General features: G+C 37.2%; 1 protein-coding gene across 1 annotated transcript in view; it reads right to left on the reverse strand.

Annotated features, from left to right (window-relative positions):
• LOC135732245 (multiple epidermal growth factor-like domains protein 9) overlaps window positions 1-20559 on the reverse strand; it is a 76997-nt gene that overhangs the window by 46964 nt on the left and 9474 nt on the right. The window contains exon 2 of the mRNA XM_065250153.2: window positions 16066-16267. Coding sequence (XP_065106225.1) covers window positions 16066-16267 — 202 coding nt within the window. The remainder of the gene's footprint in view (window positions 1-16065; window positions 16268-20559) is intronic.

Genomic DNA, 20559 nt, shown 5'->3' on the forward strand with positions numbered 1-20559 from the left:
AAAATAACCCAGCATTTTGGGTTTAAACAACCCAGCATAGGTTAAATTACAACCCAAGGGGCTAGGCTCGTCCCTTTCTGAACCAATGCTGGGTTGAAAATAACCCAAAATTATTTAGTGTCTGTTCCTGAATCAAAAGCCTTGGAAGTCTTTAAACAACATTCCTATAAAACTAACAGGTTTGGGCTTAAATGTGAAGTTCCAATCAGTGTTCCAGCTCTGAGGTCTGTGGGGTGAATTTAATAAAAAATATAGGGATGCGCCGATACCACTTTTTTTGAATACGAGTACGAGTACGAGTACTTGCATTTCAGTACTTGCCGATACCGATACTGAGTACTTAATAAAAAAACATGATGCAAATTTACAGGTAGCAGCTTTAGTCATATAATTTAACAAAAAAACAAGTGACTAGTTTTCCAGTTTCTTGTAAACTCTGCCTCTTTGGACAACACAAGAGGCATTAACCCCTTACACGCCACTCAAACATAGACATTTCTCAGACCTTGGTATCGATCCCTGGTCTCGGGGGACTTTTAACGAGTACGAGTACTTTAGAAAATGTGGTATCGAGGCCGATACCCGATACCAGTATCGGTATCGATGCATCCCTAAAAAAATAAAAAGATTTCTGTTAAATTATTACCCTGACATTCTCTTTGTAGCAACATTAGCCAGCACTAAATTCAATGGAAAAACATGATTGCTGTCACATTGGATACGTTTTTCTCCAAAACATTTTTTATTTCTGCTTCCTATTCACTCTTTTCAGCAAAGAAGAAGCTGATGATGCATGACTGTCCAAAGCTGCGGAAGAACAGGGACAGATTGCTTAGGGGGCATTATGTGAGAGATGTATCAGTCTATTCTGCTGTGCCAGTCTTTGTATTCAGATCTCTATTAAACCCTTTGTGATGGCAGAGATGGCGCTTCTACAAGAAAAAGCCTTTGGCAACAGCAGAGAATCAAATCAATATTATTCTATTTAACATGCTCATATAATCTCAATGTTTGCAAAATGTCATGTAATTTGTGCCTGAAATCAAAGTATGTAAATCTGTAAACACAATCAAAGCAAATTGATACTTTGTTTTTCACAAAGGATTTCAATAGATACATTGTACTAGAGGTATTTTAACCATAGCCAAGGCACTTTTGTTAAGGAGGCTTCATTATCTCTTAAAATGGCCCCTGGAAACAAAGAAAACCATTGGTGCTTTAAAAGGCAGAAGGAAGACCAGATAAAACTGAAACACAAGAAAGTTTGTGTATGAAAAGACTGAGTTGGCTTAATACAAGCTGTCAGATACCTCCAGGTCAATTCCTATACTGTCACACACAGGCATACTGGATAGTCTTACATCAGAGAGTGAATGAGGAAACTTAAAAAAAATGGAAAAAATAAATTCACAAAGGTCACATTTCTTCCTTAATGTTTCTGAAAGGATTTTTTGAACGTTTCCGTAAGAAGGGCCAGCACTCAAACCACATCATTTAGTCTACCAAAACATAGACCAAGCCCGAACAAACAAATGTTCTCAAAATGAGACTCCATACTTCATGTTACTAAAATGCACCAGAACAGAAAAATGGCAACACAACATCACAGTAACACCTTCACTGTTAACCACAAGGCTTTGCGTCCAAACACTGTCATATACATTAGTCCCAGCAGCAGATAAATTACTCTACTTAGCCAATCCTTTTTCATCATAGACTGCACAACTTGGGAAAACATCTTATGACTCAGCTACAAAAATGTTTCCCTAAAAACAGTGGATGATATGCATGTCTGATAATGGCAAAACACAGACTTGTACACTGTTATCTGGCAGAAGGTACTACTGTGGGCTGTGGTCAAACCATTATGAGCTCATATTAAATCTGTGCTATGGTCAATGTTTTTACACCCCCCCCCCCCCCGCTGCTCAATACATCATGAAAAGCTTTTACTGTAGATGGCTATTGACTACATCTGAGTTTTAAATAAAAACAAACACATATATTTAATTTAGTGACCACAAAAAGAAGGTATAAAGAAGGCTAACAAGGCTGGGTTATGACATACAGTAAACTTTTAACAAGAGTGAAATTAAATTTTGAACCTAATGATTAATATTAATATATAGAAAGTATTTTGAAAGAAAACTTTATTATAAACATTTTAGTGTCCATATAGCTGAGAGAGGCTACTCTACACTTTTATACACACTGTATTTGATTTAGAAATTTTCAACCCAATTAGCTCCAGTCCAGTGCTTCTGCATCCACTTTGCTTCCGCCACCAGATCAGTGGACTGTCGCTGGTGTTTGTCACAGTCTGATTCATTCATCACGGATTCACAATGAATCTCCAATCTGAGCCCCAGGTAAGTCATCTGCAGACACATCCATCACACGCTCACTGTTTTCTGCAGTGTCTCAGAGCACATGACTGGAGAGACAATACTGAATAAGAAGTGAAGTGTTGAGTTCACTGTTGCACTCAAAGAGAACCACAGGAAAGGGTTGATTTCGTTAAAAACAAGAGTTTTTTTCTCAGCTGATGTCAGTGTGAAAATTCACACGGACATGTGTATTAAAAATTTAGATTTTCCTTTAACGGATATGCACTGTTAGATTCACTGCAGAGCCCACATTGTGAACGGAATACTTATAGTAGTTTTTATAAATGAAGGTTAGAATGTGAAATTGCATAGAATAGAAAATGAAGATTTAGGCCCAATGTAAAAAAAAGTTCTTAAAATATTGGTAGTAGCGCATATTAATACCTCAAAGGTAGGGTTGTTTACATTGTTGCACAAGGTTGAGCGTTTAGTGATTGGTTGTTTGACATGTCGGTCAAATAGCTCGTGGGCGGGCTTTGTCCAGAAAAAGCAGTGTAAAACACGCGAAACTAGGTTATTACAGACTGGGTCACACATATAACATTTTTTTTGTGATAATTGTGCTGCTTTTTCTCACATATTTAGAGAGTTGTCTCCATTTATAATTGAACTATTGTTAGAAAAGGGCTGGATGAATGAATACAGTGTGGATACCTGTCTATTATAGACAGATAAACAATATCCACTTCAAGTATATAAACAAAATAGTATTTAAATATTTGCCTGCAAACTTAATTTTTAGCAAGTGTTACAACTAACCCACTGCCTGTTACAATAAACCCCACCTATGGGGTAAGTTGTAACGTCTGCACTTCTGTCACGTTTGGTGTAAATGTCCAAGAATGGTAAGTACTAAAAACAAACTTCAAATCTTCATTTGTAGCAGAGATGTGTGTGTTGCTTGTGTAAAAATATAATCAATCAAACTTAAATATTTTTTAAATGATTGAGCCAAAACCAAAAATCATTAGGTTGTGCCCTGCTCTCCCCAATATATACATATCTATAGACCATTTTGTAAGTTGTAAACAACACTGGTCCAGAAGCACTTCCTGTTTCAGTTTTTTAACACTACATAAACGTTGGGATAAAATAGAACAAACAGAACATATAGAACTGAATCAAAAAATTAAACAAACATCTATAAGATGTTTTCTTTATATGTGAAATAAAGAAAACAGTTACAAACTGAAACAGGAAGTGTTTCTGGACCAGTGTTGTTTACATCTTGCAAAATGGTCTATACCTAAATAGTACATATTAGGACCTTTTTAAAGAGGAAATGCCCCAGTGATAGCATGAGACCATTTGTTGATCTTTTTTCTGATAAGCTATTAGGAGCTAAAGGTATGCAACTTTATCATCATAGTAGAACTTAAGAGTATTTGCATACAGGGTGATTTATTGCATACAAAACTAGATGAAGTAGATTTAGTTAAAAAACTAGATGAAAATGCAAATGAAAAGCGAAAGGTAGCACAAAGGGGAACATGATGTGGTGTTGTTCTCAAAGAAACTTTATGAGCTGTCACTTGAGAAGTGGCACCAAGCTATCTGTGAGCAGTGTCTTGACCTCTGCTATAAATACAAGTCACACAACCTCACCACAATATCACATTCTACATTCTTATTTTGAGCCTTTATCACAGCACAACACAAGCACACAAAAGCATACAAAACAGCCATAAAATACAATCACAACATGACTGCCAAGAGCACTTTGCAGATTTTAATTCACTTGTTTTTCACACATTAAAACCGCACCTGAACTACCAAACAAGCGAAAAGGAAAACTTTTGTCATTAAATATTTTATTTTACATTTTATTTGACGTTCCTTACAATTTTTACCCTATCGCTAAATCCAAGAAATGCTGTATTTTAGGCACGGCTTATTTTGATCTGTGAATGTTTTGAATCTGACAACAAGCCCTTTAATGGTAAGATGATTAAAAAATCTAAATTCATTATATGACCTCTTTATTAAATAACTAACAGCTCCACTTCAGATATTTATTGTAATGATTTCAGCTGATGGTGGGTTTAAAATGGAAAATGGAAATCAGGAAGTACTAATAGGTTCTCTCTAATTTCTTCCAAAAAGCTTCAGAGCAGTCGCTTTAAGATGAGACTATTAGCAGTGTAATCCTGTTTGTGGATAATCAGTCAGGCTTCAGCATCCATCAGCACTGCTGCTTAGGGACTATCTGCTGTTTTGTGCATTGCAGCGTTTTCAAGATGTTTCACTGTGTCTTAACCAAGCAACAGTTCTTTACCACCTTCAAGTGACAACCCATACAGAAACCAACTATGCTTCTGGCCTGTCCTTTAAGCACACATCACTGGGTTACTGACAATTCCCATAGGTTACTGTAAATGTAGCTACAATCTCAGACAATATGCATACAGGCCAACTTTTGGTACACAAAAAGGCAGGAGCTAGTAAGCATCAATAGATTCAGTCTGACAAATGTTTTATACAAGCACCAGGAAACAAAGTCATGTTTAAAATGTACCAGATTACTGCAATAAATCCTTGCAGGAAAGAAATAGGTGCTGGATTTGTTTTAAGCAGTGGTTGGTTGCATTACATGTCAGACTGTTCATGTCCAAATGGCCAATTCTTGGCAGTACAAACTACTATGTAGACCAGATTTATACTCATGGTTAGAAGTCTGGCTACATATAACTGTAATAAGAGTAATTCTGCATATATACCTTTTCAATTTTAGACAGGACAAATCTCTGATTTAGAGTAATAACTGTATAGTCTACTGGGGTGGGCGAGATGATTGACATTTGAGGTAATTGAATGAGAAACTGCTGTAACGGAGTCAATATTTTCAGAAAAAACATTTCCAGTATAGGTAGGGAGTGAAAGAAAAAACTGACCTGAGATTTAGGAAAATCTAGACTGAGAAGGAAGTGCGGATTACCCACAGTAATGTTTTAAATAGTAGTGCATGTTGTTAGAAAAGCTAGAAACTGGGAGGTGGGCATGAAATAAAATGAGTCCATTTAACCAGAAAGGAACATAGAGGGTGAATTATACTATAAATCTTTAGATCCGTCCCCAGACAGTTAGATTTTCTTCAAATGAATTTAAGACACAGATGAGCTTCAGTAATGCTCTGCTGTTTGAAGCTAGTAATAAATCTTGACAAATTAACACAAATGTCTTGCTCACGCACTTATCTGAGGGTGGTAGTGGTTCTCGCACAAGAGATAGACATTAGATCCAGAAGGAACATTAGATTTTTATTGAAAGATATGCAGATACATATCATTCACCATTATTACCAGAGATATTTTGCTGTAATATTTGTGAACTTTAATCATCTCTAAAATGAGAGTCTGACACTCTGATGCTCCAAGCGGGTGACCAAACTAGGGATATCAGTTAATTTTTCCTACCGACAAGCGCAGCTTATGAACCGAACATTAACCGTTAACTTATAAGATTTTAATATTAAGTTGTCATTGAGTAAAAATACAGTTGACGATTGTCTGTGACCTAGTTAAAACGAAACATTTCATTTGAACGTGCAAACAGCAGCGACAGATCAACAACAGAACCAGGATTCATACATTATCATACATATCAAGCAACATTACCTTATCAAAAAGCACGCGATCAGTCCAGATGATTAATATCCAAAGAGGGCAGATTGTCTCTTTTTCATCTACCACAGTGGTCATTTCTAAAGCAGGACACTTTTCAAAAAGTTTTGCTTTTGCGTCGTCTTTCTCCGTTTGTGCAAAAAGAGAGATGTTCATGGTCAGGGTCAGAGGCCATCAGCAAACGTCTGTCCGGATGTGCGCGAGACGGAGACGGACTGCGTCATCTTGCACGGACACGCTCACGTCTCCGATCAGCTTCCAAACACACACACAAATGATTTCTCATAGAAATTAATACTTTATCAGACCGTCAGGGCAGTAATAATTTGTGTCATTTACAGGACAGCCACAAATTAAAGATATAAAAGTGGCGAAATGTCTGTCAGCTCATGAGGACACTCACCGTGCGTTAACAAATATTTTTTTCTTTTAACTGATAATGTTAATCGTCATAAATTCTTACCTTGGGTTAACGGTTAAACGGTCAATGTGAACATCGCTAGACCAAACACAACAGACTATGCCAGTTTCACCAAACAGAAAAGGCTTACGCTGTGTCCGGAATTGTCTACTTGTATAGTAGGCGAAAATCAGTATTCAGGGTTTTCCCGCAGCAGTTTGGGCAGCCCGCCTAAGCTGGGAAACTCTACCGCCTTAACTAGGTCGTCCAAAAAAATAAAAAATAAATTTGCTGCACAAAAGGCCGCCAAGTGCATCTCTGAGAATACAACACACAGCTGAAATCAGATAAAGACGTGGTCCATCATGTCTGAAGGATAGCCAGTTGATAAAACATGTGTCTGTGAGAACTGTAAGTGGACTTATGCTTTGTCTGTTATTTTATTAGTCTATAGTTCTTGCAAATTTAAAGTAAGTTAGCTGGTGATTTTGTTGTTTGAGGAACCTGTTTGGTAGGTTTCACGTGCCTGTTGATCAGATATAATGGTTGAGGGCTCTTGCGCACGTTATTCATGTGCATTATTTACATGCTACAGTAGTTACACTCTTTAGGATAATGTAATTAATAGTGGGAAATAATCATTTTTTTTACAATTTATCTATCATCGTTTGCCAGACGTTCTCCAACATCTGCTTTAGTTTGTGTTTATTAACTCTTTAGTTTCACTTCATCACGCAGCTATTCCTCTTAGATGTAAAAACATTTAATTCATTAATAATCTAGTATGTGTTCATTTTCTGTCATAGTACCTTCAAAATTAAGTTTTATTTGAGTGTTTTAAATAAAAATATGTTAATTTTCATCTTGATGTGTACGCCCCACACCTTTGATTGCCACGCCCCTGGCCCGCCCACCCTACCACCTTAACTAACAAATTTTCTGCGGGAAATCCTGGATATTTGGGGCAATCTTCCAATTGCACCCCCAAAAAAAAAACAAGACTTGAAAGGGCATAACAGGACCCCTTTAATTAAGATTGTTAACTGTCAACCCCATAAAAACAGCAGAGAGACAGAAATGGTAATGGCTTGTAATTTATAGTTTTAAATAAATGTCTGCTGGTGGCTATGTGCCTAATATAAGTCAGTTATTATTAAGGGCACATTAGTTGAAGTACTTCTAAAATTTGGCAATGGAACTGATATTAAAATAAAATAAAAGTAGATTTTTCACTTATTGGTATTTTTGTAGCCAACAACCACGCATAGTTGTGTAAGTGTACAGAATAAAACACTGTACTACACTGCATAAAATACCCTATTGCTTACTTATATATAAGTAAGCATTCATTTCTCCCCGCATGATACCCACCGCCAAACATTGTGGGTCTAAATGTGGGTCATGGGTGTCTGATTCTGTTCGATGTCTGGGCATCTGTCTGGCCAGCTGTGGAAAAGGAGGGTCACAAGAGTGCACTGAGATTTGTCATGCCCGGCCAATCACAAGCATCACTCTACCTGATCACACACAAATTGATATATTGATAGATGCCTCTGGGCAAAAATGGGACAAATATATAAAAAAGTATTTTTGTTTGATCAACGTTAAACATACAAATACTTAAAGATATAAAAAAGATGACATTAGAATATCAGGAGTGGGGGCATTATGTGATGTTATTTGACACAAATGCACAAACAGTTAGCGCTACATTGAACACAAAATGAATTCAGTCAACCCAAACACCAGTTTAAGTATTGCTGATATTTGGCAATGGAATTGATTTAAAAAGAAACTAAAATTTAGTTTCATTTTCTCCTAGAAGGTTTGGTACTTTTGTAACCACATACCTAAGCACATTAAGAGGAAGAGTACCCGTCAGTACTGAAATAAAGTTAAAGGAAACATAATTGATAAAATCTTTTAACCGCATGGGCACACTGCATGACTGGGTGTAAATCAGACAGTGACAAGCCTCCATTTAGAGAGCATGAGCACGCATATACACATCATATGTTACTTTGAAGACACATGACCTAAATTAAATGCGAAGGAAAGGATACAGGTCACGTTTAGTGGCTAAACATATCTGTTTTTTTAGTATCGCACAGCACAAAAATGAATGTTCAGTTTAGTTTTTTCTTCTAGCTTTCTTGGTTGCATTTTACTTGAGTCGTAATAACAGAGCTTTACGTTTCATTTTTTCTCCAATAAGACACAAACCCCCACAGCTCGGTGCGGTCGCTCCAAGGATTTCTTTTACAGATGGTGGTCCCCCACCTCTACACCTCCACCCCTTTTCCCCATTTGCCTCTTATCCTTTTCTTGAGGGAGGTGGGGGTATCCTTTTAGTTGCTATGCAACAAAGGCATTTACACTAATATGAAGAGTCCCATGCCAACACTTGGAAAAACAAGGATGCTTGAAAGGGTTCTTCACAACGATGTCATAGAAGAACATGACTTTATACCCTAAAGTACATTTTAGTCATAGGTTCTTGAAGGAACCATTTCTTTTTGTTTACCTTTTATTAGCCTGTAGAACCTTTATCCACTACAAAGAACCATTATTTTTTAACCTTTATATCTGCACTTTCTTTATGCTTATATACACATCCACGGAACTTGACATCCCGATATAGACTCAATCATCCCTCTATCATTCTCTAAATACATTTGACACACACTAAAGCTTCACACGAACACCCCTTTACAATTTCCTAGTATGGTGTTTGGTCGTGCTCATGTCTGGCAGCATGTGAGCTGTATAAACAGTAGGATGAGGAAGTCTTACACACTCTCATTAATTATCAGAGATAATACTCAGGAGGGCTTTTATCTTATGCATTCACTACACTGTTCAGCAGCATCACAGAACATAATGCATCTTACTTTCATGAATTGCAATTTTTGTTCATTTGTGTTCCTGAAGATCATCTGGATGAGCATTGTTTTAGCAGTGCAAAAGGTCAAGGGTTAGATCCTCAAGCAACCCACATACTGATAAAATGTAAACCTTGTAATGCACGGTAAGTCGCATTGGATAACAGCATATTACATATGCATAAATGTAAATTTAAGCTATCGAGGCTGAATTCTATTGTGTATGTTTTTGTCATACCAATGGATGATTTACGAATATGTTCGCAGATTTGCATACAGTAAACATGTGAATCTGATAAGTAAAACCCTGGAAGTAGTCTGTTTTATCATGCATATGCGGGGATTGGTGCACAGTCAAACGCACACAGTCATGCAAACCATAGTTCATTTGCCTCATACATGTGTGCTGACGTTCGATGCATGCGCGTTGCGACAAATTGCAATACTCTAATGGCCTACATACTCTTGTACGCGCATGCGGCATGCTTATATGTGTACAATATAAGCAAGGTTTCAAACAGTACGGGTGCACTCTTCTGATAACGAAAATTTCATCACATGCACTCCACTGTGTGGATCCTCACGTAACAGTAAAAAATGGCCTATACTTTGGCCTTAAAGGTGCAATGTGGGATTTTTAGAAGGATCTCTTAAAGAAGACATATCATGGAAATCTGACTTTTTCAATGTTTAAGTGCTATAACTGGGTCCTCAGTGCTCCTATCAACCTAGAAAATGTGAAAAGAAAAACCCAGTAACTTTGTTTTAGTAAACCATTCTCTGCAAGCATGTGAAAAATAGGTCACTGAAATTTGGCTCCACTTATGTTTTTAGAATGCGCCTCTTAATCTGCACCATCCAACCACGGGACTGCCATTTAGTGCAGAGATCAACTCATTTGCATTTAACAGGACACACCCAAAATAGCTTATACCTACAAAGTGGAAATTTTAACATCCTATGATAAATTATCTATATGGTATTTTGAGCTAGAACTTAACATACGCACTCTGGGGACACCTAAGATTTATTTGACATCTTTAAAAAGTCTTCTGAAACGTAAAAAGTATATTGGTACACAGGGCTAAAGGCTTTTGTTGTGCATTACCAACAAGAGCCTGCCAGTTGCAGCAATTCTGAGTTGGCATTTTCAAAATGTCAGATGGCATCTAAATCAAAAGGGAAACAAGGGTTGTTGGCAGCAAAAAAAACTGGCATGAGCCACAATGCCAGGCACCTCTTGAATAATCATTAAACAAGATGTTACACCACTATCTTATTATACACTGTAAAAAAACCTTTGAAATCTACAGTAAATTGCTGGCAGCAACTGGCAAGTAAGTTGCTGTAATCTACTTTACAGTAAACTTATTGTAAATTGAATCACAGTCAAAATGTAAATTACAGTAATAATCACATATTTTAATTGCAAATAGAGCAAATATTCTACAAAAAATAATGAATAAAACAAAAAATAATCAGCAACTATATCTTTCTACGATAAAATTGGACAAAATATGCGCATGTCAATGTGTATCAGATTGGTTAATCCACCTATGAAAAAAACTCTCCCTAAAAACTGAATTAGGATTCACAGAATAAATATATTTACTGTATAAATGTTCTACAGTAAGTATTTGTTCATTTTGCAGTAACAATGCTGTGAACACTACAGATATTTGTTACATTGTAAATGTTGAAATTTCAGATGAATTAATTGATGCAAAACGGCATTTTTACAGATGTAAATGCTGTTTTTCCTATTAACTGCTAAAATGTGTTAAAGTAACCCAGGGAGAACAGAAAAACCAAACAATAACAGCTCAACTCTTTCCACAACAGCCCCAGAAAGGCTATATTTAGGAGAAAATCAATTGAAAAATTATGTCTGTGGAGAAGGCTGCAATGTATCAAACAACAAGATGTTTCAGTATAGAAAGGTTTTGTAGAAAAGCACAGCTGTCAATGTAAATTCATTATATGGAAGTTTTCTTTACGTACTTAATAATTTTGCCAAACAGCAAGCCACAACAGCCCTGGATACCAATTTTTTGTCTGTCTGTTCCATGTTGGCTACATGTAATTATAGTGTATGTCAACATTATATCAGTGCAGTTTTAATATAATGACTTGGGGCTCATGGTAAAAATTTGAGGTTAAAAATGTCCCTATAACCGAATGGCAGCAGTGCATGCCAAAAAGCAGAGCGCCGTTAAGAGGCAACCAGACAGCACTGGTACAAGTCAGCTTTGGAAAGCTGGCTGATCAGGGACCAGTTGTTTGGTTTCTCCTACAATGAAGGAAATTATAGATTAGGATGAGGATGTTGGTCTAGGGTCAGTGTGAGAGGCACTAAAAAGAGCTTCAGTTCAATCAGCATACCCCAAACACTCTGGGGCAGCCAGGAATGTGAAAACTACTCATTTCCACAGGATCAGACTTCCACAAGCAAATCAGACTAGCAGTTTTCCTTTATTTTGTTTCAGCTTGACAGACTTGGAGCTCCCTTAAGCCGCCTTTGGTCTCAAAGCTCAGGAAATGGTTTGGATCAAAACCAAATTTCTCGAAAACTACAGTGCAGTGTATAGGCTTCACTCTGATTTTACAGGACACATTTACGTAATACATATTTCTGTATATTAAACCAGAAAAAAGAAATTGTGTAACACTATTGCTGTAGGTTTTTTTGGCTGATGTGCAGCAGAAAAGCTATTAGAATAAAATTAATTTTAAAGCATTGCCAAAATAAGATGTCAAAATGCTGTATTGGTCAATGTATAACAGGCTCATTGACAAGACACTAGAGAGGAAGTGAAACGGTCCGTTCAAACAGACAGCAATACTGCACTGGTCAATGCTGGGCTGTTTACAGAGAGTCGTTTAGATGGAGAGCTTAACAAGACAGTTTCATTGTCGAATTGTAACATCTAACCTTTAGCATGACGTGTATATATCCATGGCACCCTGGGCTAATGGCCTGTCACTCTTCTGTATATTGACTTATAGTGTGGCCTGCGATTAAGCATGGCATTGTACTTCCCAGCATGACCTTATTAATCACTATAAGCTACAGCAAATGGCACAATAACACACGCTGTAACCATGATGGCGAACAATGAAAAGTTGCAGTGTCAAATTTTTTTAATATTACATTGTTGTATAAAAACCAACAAATAACAGCCACATTTCCAAATCTTATTTTAAGTAACAAAAAATCTAACGCTGTAGTAAAGATTATAAAAGTTATTATAACACTATTCTAGTGCAGCCTGGGCACCATTGCTTTGAATGCCAAGGACTGCCCAAGAGGCCATATATGACACCTAAAGCAGGGCTCCAGACTAACTTTTTTCACTAGGAGCACAGTGGCCCCCAACTGAAAATTTTAGCGGCACAACCAGAAAATTTAGGGGCACACACCGTAAATCAACATGCCAACCAAATATTCACATGTCTACTTATTTCCACTGTTTTACTAATAAATACTTTGATGATAGATGCAGAAGTACAATGTGCTGTTTCAAATTCAGTGTCACATCACAAAAAAAAGGTCAAATTTACTAGTCGCACATGTGCGACTGGATGTAACATTCAGTGGCACACTCTCCAATTTTGGTGGCAAAATGCCACCATTTGGTGGCAGTCTGGAGCCCTGTAAAGCAACAAATCACGCTTTGTGCCAGATGTTCTAGGATAAGTGGAATGAAGCTATTTTATCTTTAACACAAGTACGATGTTTTGATCCCCATTATACAAATTTAAATACCCTAAAACCACACCTACTTCTCTTTCACATTTCTACACTCTGGTTCATACTGTCAAAAGCATAACAAGACATCATAAATGACAGAAAGATGAAAACTGTACAGCCAGCATTTTAAGAGGTAGTGGGAATCTGTAAGTTATGATGCCTTTCTTCATTTTAGGGGCAGCGAAGGGGGGATGCGATCTTTGAGCCTGTTCCAAATCAAACACAAGCACATGGCTGACTCTCACACGACTGCGGCTATCCTGTTTCCATCTGCAGTCGTCTGCTGTGGGCAAGCTATAATTATTCGGTGTGGAGTCACGACGCAGACAATTTAGCGTTAACTATACTCTTGTGCACTGATGTCCGCTTTACTCAAACGGATCCTTAAATACAAATAAAAAAATGGAAACATACTACGCAAGAACTAACTTCATCTTTGTATTTTAGCAATGACTTCGCAAAGACAATGACATTCAGTCACAATTCACAGATTGATAATCACACCCCTGACATGACATTAAACCACAAGGCTTGCCAAACAACATTTACAGAGGGCAGCACAGATTCACAAAGGACACGCTCTTGTGTTCAGAATAGCTACAGTATGGTGATGTATGAATATAAGGGTCTCCATATGCGTTTAAAAAAAAAGTTGAACTGTTTTTAACTTGACACAGCTTCTTAAAAAAGACGGCGCTCTTTGGAAAGGCGCTTAAAGCTGAAGCGACGCATGTGTGTACAGTACATAGAGTGACAAAAAAACAAGATATCCCAGGTGGAATGGTATAGATATAAACAAAAGATGAAATACTGACTTCTGTAGACACTTTTTCCATATCTATTCAACGTTAAACAATGTCACATTTGCTAAGACGTGTGGTTGCTTGCTATGACTATACTGACTTTTTGAGGCCTAACTTTCCATCTATACAATATGAACAGGTATGACATGAAACACCCACAAACACGCTCAGACAGGATACCCTACAGGAAATGTACTCTGAGACTGAAATATAAGAGAGGTTTACTGGAAAAACCTCACGTTTGACGGGTGACAACATGTTCGATGATTGTGTGACATGCTTTCCGGAGTTTGGTGGGAACCAGGAACATAAGAAATGAAAGAGAAAATCCAGCAGCAACTTTACTAGCAGTAGATGCTTTATACATTTTGCCTGGATTCATGTGGATGTCAAATAGAGGTCAAACAACAAAGCATAAGAATATACGCCAGAATCAGGCATGATATATCAACAGTCTGCAAATACACATCACTTCTTCACTACACTGTCCAAGATGTTGTAAGTTCAACGATTTCCAAAGTGCTGAATATTACTAATAACAGACACTGTTGACTTTTACTCACCCTCATGTTGTTACAAACCAGTATTAATTTCTTTGTTCTGTTGAACAAAAGGAATATATTTTGAGTAATGTTTGTAACCAAACCATTTCTGAGCACCAGTGATTTCCATAGTAGTATTTTTGCCTACTACGGAAGTCAATGGTGCTTCTGATTCCTGCTTGATTACAAATATCAGGGTTCCCACACTTTAGTTACTGTAACTTCAAATTCAAGGACCTTTCAAGGACTTTCCAGATCCACCCTCAAATTAAAGGATTAAATGTGGTGACACATTTCAAGTGAGAACAATGTTACATCGTGTTACCTTTTAAGACACATTGTTACAGTTCCCTTTCAAGGGAACTCACACTGCGTCACTGCGGTGACACTTTGGGGACGCCTCCAAGGGTAAATGCATCTGAATGTGTATATCAAATTCAACCAATGGTGAGGCTTAACGACAAAGACAGGGTGATGCGGGATCCAGGAAGTATATCGCTATCTAATATATTGCAAAAGACAGCGTTACAGGGATGTAGGAAGTAGGGCAAGGGAGACGCAGCGTCTCGTTCCCTTCTTAGGGAACAACAGTTAAATACGTAACCCAAGACGTTTTCATTTGTCAAACTATGCAAAAAAGCATTTTGGTATGAATCAACATTCGCTTACAGAAGATATAAACATTTAAAGCGAATTTAAGCACGTGTGCTTAAAACGTCTAGAATTTTTATGATATTATCCTACAATAAACAGATAATAATACGAATTAAAAAAAATAAACTTCTTGCATAAAAAAGAACTCAGCACTTTTAATGATCTGTATCTATGTATATTTTCACAAACTTCCCAGGGCTTTGAATTTTTCCCCCAGATTCACAAACTTTCAAGGATTTCAAGGACCTCTGGGGACCCTGAAATATCTTCCTTTGAGTTCAGCAGAACAAAGAAATGTATACAGGTTTGCAACAACATAAGGGTTAATTTTCATTTTTAGGTGAACTTACCATTTAAGTTCTCCCTAGTCAAACATTTTCAAATTTCAAATGGTGCGGAGAAGTTAGGGGCAGCAGTGGCTCAGTGGTTCATGTAGGTTATCTACAAACCGGAAAGTTGGTGGTTCAATCCCCGGCTCCACCTGACCAAGTGTCAAGGTGTCCTTGAGCAAGACACCTAACCCCAGCTGCTCCTGACCAGCTGGATGGCGCCTTGCATGGCTGACATCGGTGTATGAATGAGTGAGTGAATGGGTAATGGAGGCAACTTGTAAAGCGCTTTGGATGGCCATGGGTCTGTTAAAAATGCGCTATATAAATGCAGTCCATTTACTACCTTTAGGGGTAAACCCCCAGACAGGGTTTTGATTATACCAGGACTTGTCCTTAGTCATGTTAGAACATTTTACAAACATGTTATTGTTGTGCATTTTGAGACAAAAGATATATTTTATATAGAGTGCAAGCTGTTTTAGTCCAAACTTGCATTTTAGGGACTAGACTGGGAAACTGCCACTTATATTTAACAGTGTACATTACATTCAAATAAGGCTGAGAACATGCTGTCAAATTTAAACCCAAAATTTACTGTAAAATTCATATTCTGTGATGCTCCAAGAAGAATGACTTCCATAGTAATTAATAAGACAAGGGTGATAAGCCTTGTGTTAGAAAAGCAGACACTCACCTATTGCATGCTTGGCTCACGGATCCATTGAGGTTACACCGACAAGCCTGGCAGCCGCTGGTTCCATTTAAGAAATATCCATCCTGGCATTTGTCACACTGGTGACCCGTATATTCAGGTAAGCACAAACACTGACCTGTGAAGGGGTCACAGGTATCTGGGTTCATTGAACCCTTAACACTGCAGTTACACTGCAGAGGTCCTGCATGGAGAGAAAAAAAAGAGATCTTTACTTTTTGAACATGAGAAACTTAATCATCATTACTGATCAAATCAAATACTTTTCTTAGAAGATGCTAAAATTTACTTTTAGGACAACACTGTGTTTTGTTGAACATTTGACTAGTCCTAAACTTTATTTAAGCAGACACCATCGGTAGAGTTTATCCATTTCATTTCACATCTTCTAAAGGGCCTGTACAATTTTTACGTTTCAGGTATAATTATTGCAAAATAAACTTTTTCCAGACCACTGATATGATGAGTATTAATCTGAACGTGAATGTTCATATTGCTCATAAGTATTAAACATGACTAAACTACTAAAGACAACAGTACAATTTTTCTCATTTCTGAATGCGTATCAAGCGATGTTATCAGCATGTGGTCACGGCACAGCACAATCTCATTTGATACGCTGAGATATTTTTATTTGAACATGGCACATAAAAAGTGTGAATTTATTTAGAAATGCAGGCTGCCATTTTCTGGTGCTTTTAAAGTATAGGGAAAGAAAATGTGTTTCTTAAACTTTTTAAAGAACTTGACAGCTACCATACATTTAAAACAAAATGCACTTAGCAAAATTATCTGGAAATTGCACAGTTCAAGCCAGAAAAGACGCTGGACTTCCAATGGAATACTGAACCTGTGTTGTGTGAGAAGTTTCATGCTGAAATAGGAAGCAGGGTGAGCCAGCGTGTGAAAGCTGCCTGTACTTGGGAATTGCTTTCAAGGACTCTTGAATGTTTTGAAGCATTTGGTAACGACATGAGCCAGAGGACGGTCCTAATATCAGGACAAACTGTTCTCTCCCATCTACGCCAACACCTCTGATCAATATTTTAGTTTGAAAAATGCACAATAACCCCAACAACACGAGATAAAGGACAATTTCCCTGCATTAAAAAACAACGTTCAACTACCCTAGACTCTATGCCTTCACAGCCGCAGTAACATTATACATCCAAATACAATCAGCAATATTACAGAGGTCACAGAGGGGCTGTCAGCGAAATAATTTCCTCCCAGAAGCTTTAAAACTGTGTGTGCAACACAGAGCTCTAATTAAAACAGCATTCCTCTGACTGTGCTGTGATATTAGCATGCCGGGTAGCAACTCCAGGGTTTATAATATGATAAGAAACTTCAGTTTATCACATACGTGTTCATGACACAAATACTATGTAGAGCATCTGAGTTTTTTTCTGGGTAAAAAACGGAGCAGGTCATTTCTCCCAGAGAAAACGTGCAGTAGCTGTAATTTTAAGTGATGATCATTTTAGGGTGATGGTAAGAGAGAGAGAGATAAAAGATTCAGTTTAGCATTTCTTTGTAGTGTCGACCTGAAAAAACAAGCCACAATACACTAGTAAAATGTAAAAGTAAACAAAATAGTACTTTTACAAGCAATAACACAAAATCAGTTACAAGGCCTATAAGATATACACTTTTTTCCCTAATAAACATGCATTTATCTCTAAGATCTATTAACCCACATTAGCTGCTACTGTATAAATGAACATATCTGTGTGGTATTAAACACAGAGACTTTTCTTTCACTCCTACTGTAGCTGTTTAGCATAATACACACATACATCCAGAGAAGGGCATTCCTGCAATGTGTCATTGTTTTACAGTGACCTCCCACTGGACCTGGTAATCTGAACACGTAAAAAATACACACGCACACATAAAACACTGATGCGGTGAGAGAAATGGAGCGGTGTGATATATTTAGCAGAAGCTCTCAGCGTGTACAGTTCCCATAGCTGACTTAGGGCAATCTGATCTGAATCAGAGGTGACCTTGCAGAATACACAATAGGAGAACTCTCCCAGACACAGTCAAAACAAAACATGTACTCATCCTGTAATGCAGTGGGTCTCAAACTGGGGACCCTGTGACGGTGGGGGCCCAGTTTTATGACATTTTATAAAATACACTAATTTATGTTACAACTCAGAAAAATAAGGCTACTAACCAACATCACTACATTCTACAATTTAACATGGTTTGGCTCATTTAAATTTGAATTGTTTTAGTCATAGATATTCTTTGGGGGGCCACGAAGGAATGCACCGTACACAAGGGAGGCCGCTTTCCCAAAAGGTTTGAGAACCACTTCTTTAATGAAACAAGCAAAGAGCTCAAATGCAAAACTACTAAGTACATCTGACATGTTTTCTTTAAAATGAGCATTTTTTATCACACTCTTAATTGATTCTGACAACAAACCGGTATTTCTGTATGGCCTGAGGGTGGTATTAAGCAAATTTGAAGCCAAAGTATTTGATGAACTACAATATGTGTCAAGAGCATTCAGTTATTAAGATCTCATTTTTTGGCAGATGTGGCTTTGCCTCTGATTTCACAACTACTGTACTATCAAATAAAACAACACTACTAGCCTATTTACTGTATGATAATCACAGTAAATCCCATCTCATATTAAAGTACTGTGAATGAAATGGATGACTAAACATGGATCTTGGGATGGCGATAAGTCAGTTTTCTGGTTGTCATCTTACAGAACATGTCGAGACAAGAGTTTAGTGTTTGTCTTACATCACTAACATTGTGAACTTCCATAATTGCGTATCTTTGTAGAACACAGGAAATAAAGTCACCACAGACGTGTGACAATGAGATATAAATTCTTTAAAAACATGCAAAGGTCACAGCTTTGTTCCCGTTTGAATCTAAGGATTAAAGTTTTCATTGATAGCTCATCAACGGTCACATATCACAGTGCGTGTATCTATAAATCTACCATAGGTACCTTTTTTATAAATTCCTGCTGCAAATGTGTTGTTTTATTAGTATTCATAACTGATGAGAAAAGTCACGCAGCTTTAAACGTCTGCATGAGGAACTCGCTGTTGAAATCCAGCCAGACATCAAGTGACAGGAACTCTATAAAGTCATCACGGCAGACTCCAGGAAGACTCCAAAACTGTCAGCTAAACCTGCTCAAGACTCCCCATGATTAATGAGATAATGATAGGAGATATTGCAAATGAACCAATCAGCTGCGCTAATTCACAAATCTTTTTAGAGAGAAAGATAAAAATAAGGCAAATATCTTTTAATTTATCAAGCAAGATATCATTCAACACTGAAAAAAAATTATTCATTCAATTTACTCAATTTTTTTAAGGTAAGTGGTTGCAATCCATTTATTTAAGCTACATTTAAACAAAAGTTTTTTTATTTTATTTTACTTTACTAATCTTTTTTGTTTAAATGTAGCTTAAATAAATGTATTGCAACCACTTACCTTAAAAAATTGAGTAAATTGAATGAATAATTTTTTTCAGTGAACTGTGAGCCATCTTCCCAGCAATCATTTTGTATTGCTGGATTGCATTAGATTTAATCTCAGAGGCAGAAGTTTGTGAAATGTAAGGATGTCAGACATATTGTCTCCATGTCTCCACAATCAGATTAAACAGGACAATGAGATACAAAACAAGCTTTAAGATAGTTATGTAAAAACTTTACAGGACACTTATGTAACATTATCAAGCATATAGACCCATGGGATGACATGCTGACCCTCAGGGAGAGAAGCAGCATTTCATTGGTGATAGGGCCACTGTCATCCTGCTTTGCCACTCACATGCCAAAAACACTGTTCTCGGTTTCAAATTGAAAAAGCAAAAAACATGAACAATGTCGTCTGTCACACATTAGGTGAGATAACAGAAAATTACATTAATGAAATAAGAAATAGCATAGCGTACATCTGAACCAAATGCACTGCAGGTACACAAGTGGCAATTCATGAACTATGATGTCTTTGAGGAAGGCACATAACGTCAAGTTGTTGCTCTGAATAAAAGTGTTGGCTAAAATACTTAGTAGTAGTGATCAACTGATAAATTGCTGATTAATTTATTTGCTTTTAAATACTGCCATTGGCCTCTGCTGTGCTGCGGCATCTTATTTAAACAGTACCATAAGGTGTCAGATCCACATGTTAGCAGTACTGTAGCTCCAGCGGGGGAAACAGATGTACTTTATATAAAAAAAGAAAACTTTAGCTCACAATCCTTATGTCAGCAAATCAGCCACATTGCTTTCTAAATATCTGCATTGGTACTTGAAAAAGTGAAAGATCGCAAGGATTAGCAATTAGCAACAACATGGCCCAACTTCAAACGATCCAATCAGTTCTCAATGGATGAATTCAAGTCCAGCCCTGCCTTATTTCATTTCAGAAGCCGGTTTCACTCAGATATACGTCGCCAAGGAGAAAATAAGACAATCGCT

Source organism: Paramisgurnus dabryanus, chromosome 5, assembly GCF_030506205.2.
Source record: "Paramisgurnus dabryanus chromosome 5, PD_genome_1.1, whole genome shotgun sequence".
Lineage (NCBI taxonomy): Eukaryota > Metazoa > Chordata > Actinopteri > Cypriniformes > Cobitidae > Paramisgurnus > Paramisgurnus dabryanus.